The sequence below is a fragment of the Rattus norvegicus genome, chromosome 10, assembly GCF_021556685.1.
Source record: "Rattus norvegicus strain SHRSP/BbbUtx chromosome 10, alternate assembly SHRSP_T2T, whole genome shotgun sequence".
NCBI lineage: Eukaryota > Metazoa > Chordata > Mammalia > Rodentia > Muridae > Rattus > Rattus norvegicus.
The window spans coordinates 74806071-74823764 of NC_141543.1; the positions used below are offsets into that span (position 1 = coordinate 74806071).

Below are 17694 nucleotides of genomic sequence, written 5' to 3' on the forward strand. Positions count from 1 at the left end.
AGACAGCTTCTACATATTTTTACAGTGCTTAGTTGTCCAGAGTTGAACACTCTGAATACCAGATGCAGGATTCTTCTCAGTACTTCATTGATACCTTTGATCTTATTTAAAACTATATGATGTTTCCTCTTTAATGGGCTGCTGTCAGTGTGCCTCTCTGGAGCCTCCAGTTTTTGGTTCGGTTCTGGCCAGAGGAAGATCTTGTGAAGTGCTTGCCTGTCTCCTCAGCACTGGCTTTTATGGAGAAACAAGTGGTCTGATAAGTGTGGGCAATGGTCACTATGAAGCCAAGGGTAGGCGTACAAAATTGCACCCCAATTCAATGCGCCATGTGCAATGTGCTCTTCTGTCCTGCATCCTCACTGCACCGCACTTCTCTCTTCCAGGAGAGAGCTTTGCGGAGTTCAGATCCACAGGAACCGATGACGGCTTCACTGACTTCAAGACTGCTGATAGTGTGTCACCCCTAGAGCCACCAACAAAAGACTCTTTTCCATCGGCCTTTGCCTCAGGAGCTGCACAGCAGACACAGACACAGGTGAAAACTCCTCTGAACTTAGCAGACCTAGATATGTTCTCCTCAGTGGATTGCAGTGGGGAGAAACCAGTGCCCTTTTCAGCTGCATTTAGCACCTCAAAGTCAGTTTCCTCAAGACCTCAGCCGGCGGGTTCTGCAGCAGCCCCAGCATCACTGGCATCCACTAAAGCGTCCAGTTTGGCAGATGATTTTGGAGAGTTCAACCTCTTTGGGGAATATTCGAACCCTGCGTCTGTTGGGGAGCAGGACGACTTTGCAGATTTCATGGCTTTCGGTAACAGCTCCATCCCCTCTGAGCCAAAAGCAGATGACAAGTATGAAGCCCTCAGAGAAGAAGGGAGCCCCGGCGCCTTGTCCACCAGCACTGTGGAGGGTGCACACAACCCACCTGTTTCGTCATCCAAGTACGACGTCTTCAAACAGCTTTCCCTAGAGGGAGCTGGACTGGCCATCGAGGAGTTCAAAGAGAACACTCCTTCCACAAAGAGTGACGGTGACTTTGCTGACTTCCACTCCAGTAAATTCTCATCCACGAGCTCAGACAAATCCCTGGGAGAGAAAGCAGTGGCTTTCAGACATGCCAAAGAAGACTCCGCCTCGGTGAAGTCTTTAGACCTCCCCTCCATCGGTGGCAGCAGTGTTGGCAAGGAGGACTCTGAAGATGCGCTTTCTGTTCAGTTTGACATGAAGTTGGCTGATGTAGGAGGAGATCTTAAGCATGTCATGTCTGATAGCTCTTTGGATTTACCAACAGTTAGTGGCCAACATCCTCCTGCCGCAGGTGAGGAATTGGTGAGATTGCTCTGGTGATGGTCATATAGATATCAGAGATGACTCTGGGTATTGTCTGATTGACAGACCAAGGCTCTGTCCATTACCTCCTCAGATCTCTAGGAAGAGCTAGCCTGCAGTTGTCTGTCTGCTTGAAGCAGTGTTAACCATGATGTTATGGAAACCTTAATCCATGGGAACTCTGGCTGCTCTGAAGCTCAGATTAGATAGCCAAAATATTTTTATTTTGATGCCAATACTTACTTGGTGTCAGAGGCCCATACGTACCCACTGCTCAATGAACCGAACATAGCCAGACGTTTTGTAAAGACTCTGGCAGTGTCCGCAGTGTTTCTTCATTCCTGTGAGAGGGATCGGCAGTGCCCACCCTCTCCTTTTGTCTCCTCTTTGGTATATTAGGGTTGCTAAGACAGTGTTTATTTGGTTTATAGAAACGGACTCTGACCAGGCCCAGAGAGTGAACGAACTGCCCCACTTGTACTGCAGTTTGCCAGCTTCCCTGAGAAGAGGGACAAGGTCACTTAGGGATGCTCCGTGGGTCAGGGCCTGGCGGGGAGGAGCAGACCTGTTTCCAGTGTTACTGTTTTGCAGTGTTAATGCGAGTATTAAATTGTATAACCCTGTAGATGCTAGGCTAGGGTAGCTACTAACTTCTGATAAGGTGTGTGGGAACCTCTTTCTAGGGAGCCCTCTTTAAACCCTGTGTGGCTTTACATGTAGCAGTTTATTCTCTGGTCCAACTTCCTATTGCAAGAACTAGATTCCCAAGTGTCCTAGTTTCTATTTAGTTTTGTTTTTTGATATGTATATAGAAAGATAAACCTATTTTGTGGCCTTTAATAATGAGAACTATCTCAGTATTACTGTATTATTATAGAAAATGTAGTGTGCACATGCAGGGTTGGTTTCTTTACCTGAGAGGGACAGGTAAGACACTGTAAGTTTACAGGCTCAGCAGACATTGTGAAGTGCGGTAGAGTCCGCAGATTTCAAACTGGCAAATGGGCGCCCTTTGTTACTGAAATTGGTGGTTTCTTTTGCTGGGTTTCAATGGGAAGCAGTTAGCAATGGTCTGCGTTCTGCCTGCTGCTCGTCGAGGGCTTTCCTGGTGCAGCAGGCTGGCTTAGCTCCTGATGCCCTTCACTGGTAGTTTCTCCTTTTTTTCTTCATATTTTTCCCTTCAGTGTTGTTTGTTTGATAGGATGCCTTGTTATTTTTAATATGAGCTGCATGAGCCACAACACTTGGTTACAAAGGGGCATTGTTTTTTAAACATTTGATTTTTATTTAAAAACAATTTCACAACATGTATACTAGCCTTTTGGACTCTGAAGTTATTAATTAGAGGCTATTTTTCTGAAAATGAATCTATATTCTTTCACAGTGCCAAACCACCTATCTTTGTGAAATGAGTTAATCCGGGTTTGGGGTGTCTTTTCCCACCTTTTATTTGGGAAGGGGAGGTTGGCTTCTGACTGAGTTCATGCCAATGGACCTGTTAATAATCTGTGCTTGCTCGTGTTCTCTCTGTACGTTTGGAACATTCCCAGAATGGAACCTGTCATGTTCAAGACAGCTCTCTTCAAAGGGAGGAGACCTTAAATGCAGATTGTTTCCTTCTGTTCTGTAAACCTCCAGTGGGGAAGGAGCAGTATCCTTTTCTTCAGAGCGGTTGTTAAGATGGGTTGATGGCTAACTGTCATGTGGCTGAGCAAGATGGCCGCCTGAGTAGCATACAGGAGAGGGTGAGCCGCAGGCATGGCCTCGTGCACCCTGACTTTATTTTACCGTTTTGCTCACCGTGAGAGCTATTGCTCTCCTAGTATGAGGGTCAAAAAGACATCCTGGGGAAATAAGAAATGGGCTGGGCTGATGGAGATAAGGAAGAAGAAAAAACTTGGATGATTCCCATCTATAGACTGTAACCCTGTTTGGAAACCCTAACTCAGCTCTGAAGGGGACACTGTCTCTAACCCGTGCTGTTAATTCTTTGTATGAAGGTAGATGGATATACTAATAACATTACCTGGTTCTTTCTGCATATCATTGCACTCAACCTTTGGAGCCCTGCTGCTTATGATTTCCACCCCCCTAAATTTACTCTCTCTGGCACGGCAGCATCTTGACGTTCAGTCTTTAAGATCCTTTGTTTGTCTGGCAGCAAGAGCTTATTCCGGTCTGTGACTTTCTCAAAGAGTCAGCAAGCCCTCTGGGGCTACCTGCCTGTGAAGCAGTTCTTTTTGACATGGAAAATCTTTGTATTTTAATCAGCGCCTTATTATTTTTTGGCTGCGTCTCTGATGTCTCTCTTCAGCATAGACATTTCTGTGTGAATGTGCCGTTTGGGACTTGCTTTCTTCTCTCCCTCTGCAAACACTGGCCTGCATGCTTACTCCGATGACTCCTTTCTAGCTCTCTGTACCACTCTCTTCTGCGATCTGTAAGTCCTGTGTTAATAAACGATTCTTTGGCATATTTTGAAACTGTGGGGATGTGTGTAATTTGTGTTTTTCAGTTAGACTAAAGAAATGCCTGGCTGGTATCGAATTGAAGTCATAGTGTCCCTTGAAACTGGTTCTTTCTCCTCTGAAGAAAGCAGAGATAGGGCTGGAGAGATGTCTCAGTGGTTAAGAGCACTGACTGCTCTTCCAGAGGTCCTGAGTTCAAATCCTAGCAACTAATGGTGGCTCACAACCATCTGTAATGAGATCTGATGTCCTCTTCTGGTGTCTGAAGACAGCTACAGTGTACTTATATGTAATAAATATTTTTTTTTAAAGGAAGGAAGCAAGCAAGCAAGCAGGGCTACAGTTTAACCTTTGCCCCTGGTAAAGCCAGAAGTCCTTAATGTGGCCTAGAACTGAAGTGCAGCATTAGGCTCTGAGCTTAGTTGGTGACATTCCTGCGGGCATTCACGAAGTGCTTGTGTAATCTCATCACCTAATAAGTCAATACATGTAGAAACGTCTTATTCACAGTCCTCAGCAATGCGAAACTAAAGCTTAGCTAGGAGCGAGACACCCACCCGTGATCCCCGCCCTCGTGAGGCTGAGACAGGATTGTGAGTTCAAGCCAAGCAAAGTATATACTGAAACAGTAAAACCAAAAGCCAAATGAACCCCAAAAGACTGGAAGGAGATAACAGAGCAACCGGGCTGTCCTCTGACCTGTACGCCCGCACACAGCGCACTCGTGCTCACACGTACACACATCATACAGCGCACTCGTGCTCACACATGCACGCATCATACACACAATGGTAATTAATGTTGAAAACTAAAACAACCCGCAAAACAGAAGAACTAAACTGTGCACTGGTTCTGTTTTTAAGAAAACATTTTCTGGCCGGACTCAGTGGTAGAGCCCCAGCACTGCAGCCTATCAAACAACATATTAATTAGCTAATACAGATCTCAGAGACCAGACAGTGAGCAGCCAGACTTGGGTTATTTGCTGCATTTTAGAATAGAGTAAGAACATGGAGCCGTGGAAAAAGAGCTCTTTTTCAGGGAAAGCGTTCGAGTGCTTTCACTTGTTATGAGTGATTTGAAGATTTGGGACTGTTGTTGTTGATGTCCTTGTTGTTGTTGTTTTTACGAATTCCTGACAATGGGACTTTGGAATAGGATTCCAGAAGTCACTTTGATATGCCACCCAAGAAAGGAAGAGAGTCGGGTGTCAGGTGAAAGTTCCTCTGGGAAAAGCCAGGCCTCCCACTTGAGATGTATATGTGTTGAAAGGTGAGGGAGATTACTCTTAAGACCTTGTTCAAAGCGCTCTGCGTTTTAACCACCTGTGCTGCTAGCAAGCTGGGGAGAAAAGCTTCCAGCTAGAGACCCCAGCAGCCAGCCGCACTGCTCCCCCAGGACACTGACCCCACAAGGCTTTGGCTTCCTTTGTCAGTAGAGTCTCTAAAGCCAGAGCAGTCTACCAGTCGCTTAAGCTCCCTGATGGGCAGATGTGACTGTCCCTGTGTGTAACTGTCACTCATGAACAACTCGTTGTGTCTAGACACAATGTTATTTTGAGGGAGGTAGTTCTAACAGCATAATAACACAATATTCTTTGCGTGCGTGTGTGTGTGCGCGCGCGCGCGTGGTAAAGACTTGCATAGGTTCAAATAACACTGTGGTTGCTTATCCTGATGCCAGGTAAGATGCGGTTGGCTAAGGCTTGTCTCCGTCAGTGCATGAGACATCCCTCAAACATGCTGGTGTTCTGCAGTCACTCTGTTACTTCTGTTAGAATTCATGCTAGCTATCAGAGGAAACAGGTGAGCTCATGCAAGCTGTGCTAGCTTCTAAAATCACTGAAGGACTTTGATGATGATGGTGGTGGTGATGATGATAAATTGATGTTGTTGTTGTTGTTGTTGTTGTTATTGTTTGAGGCAGGGCTTCTCTGGGTAGCCCTGACTGTCCTGGAACTCACTCTGTAGACCAGGCTAGCTTTGAACTCAGAGATCTACCTTGCCTCTACCTCCCATGTGCTGGGATTAAGGGCAGGTACCACCACCTGTCAGTTATTTTTATTTATTCTTCTTTGTTTGACTGGTTTGAGTCAAGGTCTCACAATGCTGCCTAGGTCGATCTTGAGCTCCTGAGTTTAAGTTATCCCCCTGCCTTACAGTAGCTGGGACTACAGGCATGTGTCACCATGTCCAGCTATTTTTACTTAAGTATGTTTATTTATTGCATGCCAAGCAAGTACTCCACCACTGAGGTGCAATCTCAGCCCGCATTACTGTTTTCTTATGAGTGGCTTCTGCTTGGTTCTATCATTTGAGGACTTTTGATAAGTTGTTTGGGGATGTCAGCCAAGTGATTCTGAGAACGTAAGAGGGCCATATACCCAGGAGGCTCTACCACCTAAGTCTGGTCTCTCCCTTTTGGTAACCAGAAAGCCTACATCTTTTGTGCTCATTTGAGATCATTATATGTTTTTAATTATATGTATGTGGGTAGGTGTGCACCCGAGTGCAGAGGCCAGAGGAATTGGATCCCTGAGAGCGGGAGTTACATGCAGTTGTAAGCTCCCTGGCGTGGATGCTGGGTCCTCTGGTAGAGTGGTACATGCTCCCAACCTCTGAGCCCTGTCTCCAACCAGGGACTCCCTGACCCACTGTGGGCAGTCTTACTGTCTCTCTGGCCTCTAGACTCCTCTGAGTTTAGTATTCTCCTGCGGGCAGCTCTTCTTTATTGAACTTAGAAGCATTGGCATAGAAACCTGAAGATGCTTTCAGTATGGATACAATTTAAACCATAGTGTCCCAGGAGTCAGTACAAACCCAGAAAGGGAAGTTCCCATACAGATTGAAAAACAAGAAAAAGTAGTCGGTCAAACAGCATTTTATAGCCTGTCTGTCGCATGGTGAGACCACTTTTCCTTTTCCTTGCAGCAGTTCCTTCAGGAACTTACCAGTTTCAGACTTACCAGGACATAGAGCAGGCATGACAGTGAGTAGAGAATATTCACTAATGGAGAACTGGGCCCTAAACAGGGAGAAATAGAAATATGCAAATATTTCGTGGTTTGTGTGGATAAATGAAGGCTGGGCTAAGTCTGGATTGGCACTCTCTCTTTGGGCCAGCAAATGTTGCTACTGCTACACAAAACACTCCACAATTGTGGAATTGTGCATATGAAAAAAGGATTTCTTTTCCTTTCTCTAAAGTCCTCTTTTAAAAGTCAGTAACTTTTCATCTCTAAGGCATACACCCATGGCTTCAGAAAGCACCCATGGAGAGAGTGGGGTGGGTGAGGGTGAGGGATCTGGCCTTTTGTGTCCTGTGGAGGCAGCTTGCATGCCTGGAAATACCTTGTTTTTATGTACAGCAAGCATCCAGAGTGGTTTGGATAGAGGTTAGGGAAGAGCCCGATGGGTGAGCTGCCCGTAGGAGAGAAAGCCACATCTTGATTCGATCCACGAAGGGAAGCAGATTGTACTGTTTATTCTTTTGCCCTTTGTCACAGTGAATTCCTGGTCTCAAGCAAATCCATGTGTGAAAACACACAGTTTGCCTTGTTACCCGTGCCCACTCACAGCCTTCCCTAGACCGCCCAGGAGCCCGCTGGAGGATTGGAGATGCGGTAGTGACATGCCTCTTATTGTGACCATTTCCCCCTTTGCTTTTTTCTTCTTCTCTCTCAATTTTCAGAATTCAGCTATGAAATCGCAAAGCCACCTCTAGTCACTTTGGTGATTACAGCATCCTGTGTCATTTTTTTTTCCCTAGCCAGGGCTTCTGTCCTTCATGCTAGAGGCCTTGCTATTTATTATTTTTGAAATCTATTTACAGTACTAACGTGGGACTGCGTCCTCAAGCAAATAGGGAGCTACCAATGCAAGAAAATGGGGAGTTTCCCTGTTTGCCCCTTACCTTCAGTGAACTAACGCGCCAACTCTTTCTTAGAAAATGGTTTACCAGTATTCAATCCACCAAAACAAAAACAAAAACAAAAACAAAACCCACACTCCGTATGTATTTATACTGTGTGTAAATGCTAAGCCTTAGGGATAGGTATTATGTAACTGTTTGCTTGGGTGCTTATGTAATGCAGGCTTTAGTACTTATAGATTCAAATTAATTACTCCTTAGTAAATTGCTTTGCACCCACTAGTAGCCAGTGAATAAGCAAGTAAAAACATTCAAAGCTGCCTTCGACTCACAGCACGTTTACTCTTTGGTTAATGCCTTTGTAGTTATAGAGTCTTAAAAGCTCTCTGGTAAGGCAATCCACGTTGCTTAGAATGTTGTCTACCTGGTCACATGGGTCAGTCGGTCTTGATTTAAAAAAAAAAAAAAAAAAAAAAAGGACTTTCTTTTTTGTGGCATATTTGCACAAAAAGGTCTTTTTATTACCATGGCAACTTGGTTGCAGTATTTGGACTGGAGCTGTCTTTCCATAAGTTTATCTTTGGTCTGTAGAAAAAAACCTCACTACACTTTCTTTGCTAGATAAGCTACTAGAGCCTGTTTCTGATATAGTTTCCCCAAAGAACTTTCTGGACGAGTCTAGTAGTGAAATACCTGTGGTGAAGCATCCTTCCGAATGCACCCCTGACAAACTAGCCCTGTGTCTCAGAGCATCTGCCTCCTGATTGAGTGGCACCTCATTTGGGCCTGGACACCTAGATCCATGTCAGTCCTACTCAAGAGGAAAGCACTACAGTGAGGGACTAAAAGTGCGCTTTGTCTAACGGCTTGCTTCGTTCATACTGAACTATAAATCTGTCACCCAAACCATTCGTCCTTTATGTTAAGCAGGCAACACATGAATGTTGATTGTTTAGAAAAGAGATTTGCTTTTTACTGATTGACTGTAGCTGGCATTTTTATTACTCAGTTAATGCTCTTATCAGAGCTTAGGGAGATATGTTGAAGGATGTTGGGAGAGCTATGGAAGTGTCCAGAACCTCATACCTACTCAAACTATGCAGTGCTATTGCTGGTAAGGGAGCAAAAGTGGTTAATGTCATTTCACCCGTTGACTATGGGGAGAATCCACGTCACAGAACTTTGGATTCCTTGTCAATTGTGTGTGTCTGTGTGTCTGTGTGTCTCTCTCTGTGTGTATGTGTGTGTTTGTCAAGGTGGTTGGCCTTCTTACCTCATATACAGTAAGTAAAATGAAGTGCTTCTAGCCTGACCCACTGCCCTACTGACCCACTGCCCTACTGACCCACTGCTTCTCCACCCCACCCATTGGGCAGTTTCCCTGGTTTTGCTTTTTGAAAATTATCTGGAAAGCAAAGCTAATGACTCAGGCCTGGGGTTCCAGTTACAGAGGAGACTGAGGCAGGAGGATTTTGAGTTCAAGGTCAGTCTAGGCAAGTCAGTAAGAGCCTGGCTCAACAGAGTTAAAAACCAGAGAGCTGGAGAGGTGGTCAATGGCCAGATACTTGCCTGGCGTGCTCAGGGACCTGGTTCAATCCCCTGTATGACAGGAGGGAGGAGAGGGGAAGAAGACGAGCTTTTCCTAGGACATCCCTAAAATGATGAGGTTCCTTTGTAGAGTTTACTCTGAAGGAATTCAAGCTGTCCTGTGTGTTGCTCTCCAGGCACTGAGCAACCCTCCACACACATCATCCTCATAAATACATAGTTTCATCGCCACTTCATAGAGGAGCACACCAGGGCTCAGAAAAGTATACTTGGGGCTGAAATGGGGAGGGTTGCCAGGAGTTCAAGGCCAGACTGAACTATAAGGCTAGTGCCCTGTGGTGAGAAAGTAAGTAGGTGGTAGAGTCAAAGTTAGACCTGTCCAGACCAAAAGCTGCACTTGCTGTCTTCTACTACCCTATCATTCATTTACTTGTTCATTCATTCATTCATTCACTCACTCACTCACTCGTTTGTTCATTCCTTCACTCGTTCACTCATTCATTCATTCACTCGTTCATTCATTCATTTTCTGAGATAGCCCTGGCTGTCCTGGAACTCAGCTCTGTAGGTCAGCCTGCCTCTGCCTCGGAGCTAGGATGGAAGGCATGCATGTACCGCCTCATCCAGCTTGTTTATTTCAATGTATGCTAACAAGATCATGGGTTCTCTAGCCCAGCACCTCTTTCTCTTCTTCCCCTTTTCAATGAGTATGAGAAGGGAGATGCATTACTGAAGCAGAAACATCCCAGAAGAACCTCACACTTTTCATATGCTGGCCTAGAACTCAAAGAGATCCGTTCACCTCTGCCTCCTGGGATTGAAGGTGTGCTCCACCACACCCAGGCCCTTTATTGTGTTCTTTTAAGGGCTAAAGTAGTTGAGGTTAATTTTGGTTTTTCTCATATTCCATCCCGGCGATAGGATACCCAGACTGACCAACACAAAGCTGAGGTAAGTCACTGCTTGACTAAAACCCCATGATGTCTTCTTGCCTGGCACAGGCATTTCTAGTGATTTTTCAAAAGTTAGATGAGAAGGTGTTTACGTTTTGTTTTAAGAAACTGAATTTTTAGTTTGTCACATTTCCTGTAACTATGCTTAAGAGAAACACTGTCCAACGCAGCCTAGAGAAAAGGAGACATGTATGTATGTCTTCATATGTAAGTATGTCTTCAGGCTTAAAAGGGAACAATTCACTACATGATCTGAGTCTTCTATCAAACAGTATGTGCATGGCTGTGCGACCTAGCTTTATAGTGATTTTTTATATATAAGGGAAAGGATTTTTTTACTGTTGTTTTGTTTTTGGAGCCCTGTCTGTCCTGGAACTCTACATAGACCAGATTGGCCTCAGACTCACAGGGATCTGCCTCCCAAATGCTGAGTAAAGGTGTGTTCCAGCATGCCCAGATAAAACGATTCTTTATAACCAACTAGAAATGCCAGCTGAACACCAATATGGCTTCGTAAAGATCAAATCTTACAGCCCCGCTCCTTTAATTTGAGTACAAGCTCTGACTATAGTTTTTGCGGCATGGCATATGACTGAAGGCATATTCTAGGCGCCTTGCCTAATTTAGGAGTTTGCCTCTAACTGAGGGACCGCACTTCCCTTGCAGATGGAGAGGACTTAAACTATGCTGCTTTTGGAAGCTGTAGTAGTCACTTTACAGTAAGCACACTGACAAGCTATGAGTGGTCAGACAGGGGTGCTACTCCTCAGGGCAGAAAACTCTCCATGTGTCCTCTCAGCAGGCAGTGGGTCCTCAGCCACCTCAAACCTTCAAAGGAAAGAGATCTCATTTGGCAGTTCTGAAAACATCACCATGTCATCTCTCTCCAAAGGATCAGCCTTGGCCAGTGAGGACGCTCTTCCAGAGACTCCCTTCCCAGCTTTTGCCAGCTTTAAAGACATGATGCCCCAGACCACTGAGCAGAAAGAGTATGAAACTGGGGACTTCCAGGATTTCACAAGGCAGGACATGCCCATGGTGGACCGGAGCCAAGAGAACACATGTCCCAGCCCAGCTTCCAGTGTGGCCTCGCACGAAACCCCCAAGGAGGGTGCAGACGACTTTGGAGAATTTCAAAGTGAAAAGCCCAAAATCAGCAAGTTTGACTTTTTAGTAGCTAATTCACAGAGCAAAATGAAGTCTAGTGAAGAAATGATCAAAAGTGAGCTGGCAACCTTTGACCTTTCTGTTCAAGGTAAGCTTTTCTCCCTGTGAGGGCGTTCCGCCGAAATGATACACATCCTTTCCTGAGTATAAAATGGTGGCTCTTAAAACCAGGCATGGTGACGATCATCTGTAATTCTAGCATCCAGGAGGCTGAGGCAGAAGATCCTGAGTTTGAAGTCAGCCTGGGCTGCATAATGAGACACTATCTCAAAAACTAAAAAATAATTCTAAAGACAAAGTAAAATGGTGATTCTTTGTTTAGCAGGAAGTAGATGTGTTCCAGCTTCTGAGAGCAGGCCCTTCCCTGGAGCTGGAGACTGGCCACTGTCCCTCCTGTCCCTCCTAACTGCTTAGTGAAGAAAGGACAAGTAGAGCCTGTACTTTGTCTCCACTCTCACTTGCTTAGAAGTGTGCTGTATGTCAGACGTGATGGCACACAGCTCAACCCCAGCACTCAGGAGAGGCAGAGGCAGGAGCAGCTCTGTGAATTTAAGGCCAGCCTGGTCTACATGCCATTCCAGAAATATAGATAGATAGATAGATAGATAGATAGATAGATAGATAGATAGATAGATAGATAGATAGACCGACCGACCGACCCTGTCCCAAAGACCTGCCTCTGCTTTTATTCCCCAAGTTCAGCCTGGCCATGGGTTGCATTCAGCCTACAGATGTAGGGGGTGTTATTTGTTTTTTTTTTTTTTTTTTTTTTGGTTCTTTTTTTCGGAGCTGGGGTCCGAACCCAGGGCCTTGCGCTTCCTAGGTAAGCGCTCTACCACTGAGCTAAATCCCCAGCCCCATATTTGTTTTGTTTGACACAGAGTCTTGTGTAGCCCAGGCTGGTCTCAAATCCATTGTGTCACAGAGAAGAACCTTGATTCAAGCACCTGATCCTCCTGCCTCACCCTCCTAAGTACTCAAATACTCCTAAGTGCTGGTGTGCACACCATGCCTGATGACTGAATACACATTTATCTATGCATACATATGGGCACACATGCCAGGGCGTGCGTAAAGAGAGGTGAGAAGAAGACTTTTAGAAGTATGTTTTCTCCGTCCATCATGTGGGTCCTGAGTTTGTCAGGCTTGGCAGCCTGACATACCCATGAACCTTCATACCCATGAATGCATTTCCAGTGATCTGTTTGGGACCTGAAGAGATGGCTCAGTGATTAAGAGACGTCTATAGGGGGGTTGGGGATTTAGCTCAGTTAAGGCCCTGGGTTCAGTCCCCAGCTCCGAAAAAAAAGAAAAAAAGAAAAAAAAAAAAAAAGAGAGACGTCTATAGGAAGAATACCAAGTTCAGCTGTAACACCTACATGAGACACAGCTGCCTGTAATCCTAGCTACAAGGCGGATCCTTTACCTCTGGCCTCCGTGTGTGCTTGCTTGCACATGCTTATTTAAAAATAAAATGAAGAGGCTAGAGGGACAGCTCTGTGGTTAAGAGCACTTGTTTTTGCAGACGACCCGGGTTTGATTCTTGATTCCAGCATTCACATGGTGGTTCACAACCACTCATAATTCCAGTTTGAGGAAATCTAGTGCCTTGACTTCTGTAGGCAGCAAACATGCATGAGGTGCACATACATGCATACAGACAAGGGCAAGACAAACATAAAATGAAATGAATAAATCTAATAAAGGCATTTTAGTAAATACTTTTAAAAATCCATCTGGGGCTGTAGAGATGGATCAGTGGTCAGGAGCACATGGTGTGTTGGATGTGACACATTCCTTTAATCACAGCACTCAGGAAGCAAAGGCAGGCGGATTTCTGTGAGTTTGAGGCCAGCTTAGTCTACAGAGTGGGTTTCAGGACAGTTCCATATAAGACCCTGTCTCAGAACAAACAAAGAACATACACTGCGCTTGCAGGGGATGCGAGTCTGATTCCCAGTACACACATCTGGCAGCCTGTAACTCCAGGTCCAGGGAGTCTGACACCTTTGTCCTCTGCGGGCACTTATACTCATGTGCACACATCCAAGCATACAGCACATATACATAATTCAAATTCACAAATATCAGTACTTTTTAATGATATAATTATTTTTATTTTATGTGCATTGGTGTTTTGCCTATATGTCTGTGTGTCAGTGTGTCAGATCCCCTGGAACTGGAATTAAAAACAATTCCGAGGTGCCATGCGGGTGCTGGGAACTGAACCTGAGTACTCTGAAAGAGAAGCCAGTGCTCTTAACTGCTGAGCAGTCTCTCCAGATCAGTACTTTTTAAATGGGACCTGTTTTAATTGATCCCTGTCTGTTGGAGGCAATACTTCCCAGTTAGTCAGTCTCAGGCACATCTTTCTCCAAACCCTGCTCCGTGGCTGCCCTCACTCCCCGTCTCTGAAGCTCTAGAGGCAGAAAAGTGTAAGCCTACAACCAGTAACAGGAGGGGCCTCATGGCCCCTGGGCACCCATATTGACAGTGGCACTTGGGAGCTAGACACCAGTGATTCAGTCCTTTTGTAGGACTTCATCATCCTACTGATAGAGGAGAGGAGAAATGCTTTGGATCTTCTATTTCTCTTTGTGGTTATCTTAAACATCCCTGTTCCCGGTGACACATACAAGCGTACAGACACCTACCCCTGCACACAGCAGTGAGCTGCGGCATGGAACTGTGTAGTGTAATGACAGATCAGAGAAGAGAATCGGGGGGAACTAAAGGAAGCCTCCAAGCACAAGAGAGCAAGAGTCAAAGAACTTCCCAGACAGGGTGAGCGAAGACTGTTTCCAAACGCCACCTGACGTGACCACCTGTCAGAGATGGTCACATCAGCAAGCAGGACCCTGCTGGAACCAGCCTGAGTAACAGAACCTTTATGCCTACTGTCTTCTCCCTCCGCCCAGGATCACACAAGAGGAGCTTGAGCCTTGGGGATAAAGAAATAAGCAGGTCCTCTCCTTCCCCGGCCCTGGAGCAGCCCTTCAGAGACCGGTCCAACACTCTGAGTGAGAGAGCTGCACTGCCCGTCATCCGAGACAAGTACAAGGATCTGACTGGCGAAGTGGAGGTGAAATATCCCTTTTCTACTTCCCTGGGGGTGGGGGTGGGGGGACACTACACACCAGATGGCAAATAGACCCTCAGAGGTCAGGGCTGGTAGCTTAGCCCGGGATGAAAATGCTGCCTATGTGTTTCAGCCTCTGAAAGTTGTGGCTAAAGTTGTAATTGTTCATGGGACTTTGCAAAGAGAGAAGCATTTAAGAAAATCTCTTTTCAAAATGTACACTTTATCATCTTACTGAATTTTAAAGCATCAAAACAGGAGAGGAGAAACGTTTTGGACCCTCTATTTCTGTTTGTGGTATCTTAAACTCCCCTGTTTCTTGTGATACAGGTGCACACACACACACACACACACACACACACACACACACACACACACACACACTCACTCCTGCACACACAGCAGTGAGGTGTGGAATAATGGGAAGCTGGACTTTCCCTCTGTGGGGTTTGTGTTGTTTTGAGAGAGTCTCGTGTAGCCCTGGTTGGCCTAGAATTCTCTCCGTAGACCAGGCTGGCCTTTAACTCACAGTGAGTCCCCAAGTGCTGGGATTTCAGGGGAATGCTACCACGCCTGGCTAAAAGCTGTAGTGGGACACTAGCTCGTGTACTAGACACCTCCATGGTGAGCCTGCCTGTTGACCCAGTTCCTTTTATAAACCCACAGGAAAATGAGAGATACGCGTATGAGTGGCAGAGATGCCTGGGGAGCGCCCTGGATGTGAGTATGTGGCTGGGTGCATCCAAGCACCCTCCTGCCTCTTTTGTCTTCTCCTTAGTTCCTCAGAATGAATGCATGAAAATCATGCGGGGATCTCGGGGAGGTGGCTTAGTAGTTAAGAGCACTGGCTGCTCTTCTGGAGCACCCAGGTTCAATTCCCAGCACCCACATGGCAGCTCATAACTGTCTGTAACTCCAGTTCCAGGGATCCAACACCCTCACACAGATATACATGCAGGTAAAATACCAATGCACATAAGATAAAAATAAATAACTCTTTTTTTGCATCCTTTAGTGTACAGTAGTAGATAGGTACTGGCTCATTTGTCAGCTGTCCCCTATCTGTCACTGCATTTAAGAAGTAGCAAAGTAATATCATCATTACCTCTGGCCTACATGAAAATAATATTTAAACTAAGAACCTGCCCTGCCCCCTCTTCTCCCTCCCCCTCCCCCTTCCTCTCCTTCACTCCCTCCACACCTCCCTCCCTTCAAAGTTTAAATTCATGGGCACATGCACACACTGGTTGGACACTGCTTTTCATGCTGCTTGGGTTTTCTCCTAGTGGAGAATTAATGGCAGCAACCTTTCTTTGTTGTCTAAGATGATGTGATGTCATTTCTTGTAGGTCATTAAGAAGGCAAACGACACCTTAAACGGCATTAGCAGCAGTGCTGTCTGCACAGAAGTTATCCAGTCAGCCCAAGGCATGGAGTATCTCCTAGGTGCGTTCTTTGATATTTCACAGTCAAACTGGCACAGTGTATTAGTATGAATGTTCACTCCCTGTAGGTTTTAGGTCCGCCCTCTCCCGCTGTGGACAGCCTCGGCAGTAGCTGCGTTCACAGGTAAAACACGAAAGTCCCAGCAGTAGTGACTACTGTACTTGAAGTCTGTGTAGTGAAGTTTTCAAGTCTCTTTTCTCTATACATCTCAACGTAAATCCTGTATCTGTTGGGGCTGAAGAGAGAGCTCAGTGGTGAAAGTGCCTACAGCCTTGGCAGAGCACCCACATTCAGTTCCCTATACCCATGTTGGTTATCTCACAACTGCCAGCAAATGCAGCTCCAGGGGATCCAAGGGACTTTTCTGGCCTGCACCAGACCCTCCACACACATGGCTGTGTAGACTAGGCTAGCCTCAAAACTCAGGTCTATCTGCTTCTGTGTCCCAATTGCTAGGATTAAAGGTGTGTGCCACTAGGCTTGGCAATAAATATAATTTTAAAAATTGAAATTTCTAGCACATAGAATTTCAGCAATGTTTTATTTAAAAAAAAAAAGCTTAAGGATTTAGCATGAATTACTCTATGATGACATCAACATTTGCAGCTTACAGTGTTTGACCTGATTAAAGACTGCAGGAAAAGAACCATTCCTGCAGATCATGAAGGCGCACCCCTTGTTTGAATGAGAATGGCCCCCATAGACTCATAGACTTGAATATTTGGTCCCCAGTTTGTGGAGCTGTTTGGGAAGGATTCAGAGGTGTGGCCTTCTTGTAGGAGGTATCTTGAGGGCAGGGGGCTTTCAGGCTTCAGAAGCTTCCTGCCATTCCCAGGATGCTCTCCGCCTCCAGCTTGCAGTTTGAGATACGAGTTCTCAGCTGCTCCTGCCCCCATGCCCAATTAAAGGCTTTCTTCTGTAAGGTCCCTTGGCCACGGTGTTTTATCACAGCAGCAGAAAAGTAACCAATACCTATCTCTGCTCACAGCCCCGCCTCTGCGCGGCCGTTCTTCCTCATCGAGTCATCAGCACGCCACAGTGCTTTGTCTTTGCCTGCTTTCCCATGCCTAACTCTCCTCTCTCCACCAGGCGTGGTGGAAGTGTACCGAGTAACCAAGCGCGTGGAGCTGGGGATCAAAGCCACTGCTGTGTGTAGTGAGAAACTCCAGCAGTTGCTGAAGGACATCGATAAAGTGTGGAACAACTTAATCGGCTTCATGTCACTTACCACACTCACGGTGAGCCTGTTAGACTTACCGTTACTTACTGTCAGCAGTTACTTCTCTTTCCAGAAGCCTGTTCTGAAGCAGAGAATATATTCTTACAATGCACTTATCCGAGGATGAGTGTGCCACCTGGGTTGTGTTATGTTGGAGGAGGTCTGAGACAGCAGTCCCAGACTGGCCTTGGAGAGTTCCAAGGCCCACTATACCTTGGAAAAACAGAAGTGTGGGACAAAAGCTCGATCTGTTTAGTGTGTGTGTGTGTGTGTGTGTGTGTGTGTGTGTGTGTGTGTGTGTGTGTACGCACGTGCGCGTGTGTGAGACAGAGACAGACAGAGACAGACAGAGACGGAGAGGGGGAGAGATGTATGTGGGGGAAGGGTGCATGTGCCACTGTGTGTGTGCAGGTCAGACAATGTCCATGCCTGCTCTCACTTTCTGTCTTGTCTGAGACAGGGTCTCTGTTATCAGCCTCTGTGTATACAAGGATGGCCCGCAAGCTTCTGCAGGTTCTTCCTCTATCTCATCATAGCTAGGAGTGCAGACAAGTGGCTTTATCACTTCTGGCTTCATATAGATTCTGGGGAATTGAACTCATGACCCCACACTC

General features: G+C 45.9%; 1 protein-coding gene across 21 annotated transcripts in view; it reads left to right on the forward strand.

The window, feature by feature from the left end:
• Nucleotides 1–17694, forward strand: part of Synrg (synergin, gamma) — an 81600-nt gene that overhangs the window by 44903 nt on the left and 19003 nt on the right. For 9 of the 21 annotated variants that reach the window (XM_087574684.1, XM_087574690.1, XM_087574691.1 and 6 more), the window contains 6 exons: nt 387–1319; nt 11062–11424; nt 14255–14418; nt 15082–15135; nt 15765–15861; nt 16951–17099. In XM_087574684.1, the coding sequence (XP_087430810.1) occupies nt 387–1319; nt 11062–11424; nt 14255–14418; nt 15082–15135; nt 15765–15861; nt 16951–17099 (1760 nt within the window). Of the gene's footprint in view, nt 1–386; nt 1320–10968; nt 11425–14254; nt 14419–15081; nt 15136–15764; nt 15862–16950; nt 17100–17694 lie in introns of all 21 variants that reach the window. The other 12 variants (XM_087574680.1, XM_087574682.1, XM_087574686.1 and 9 more) reach the window with 2 other exon arrangements.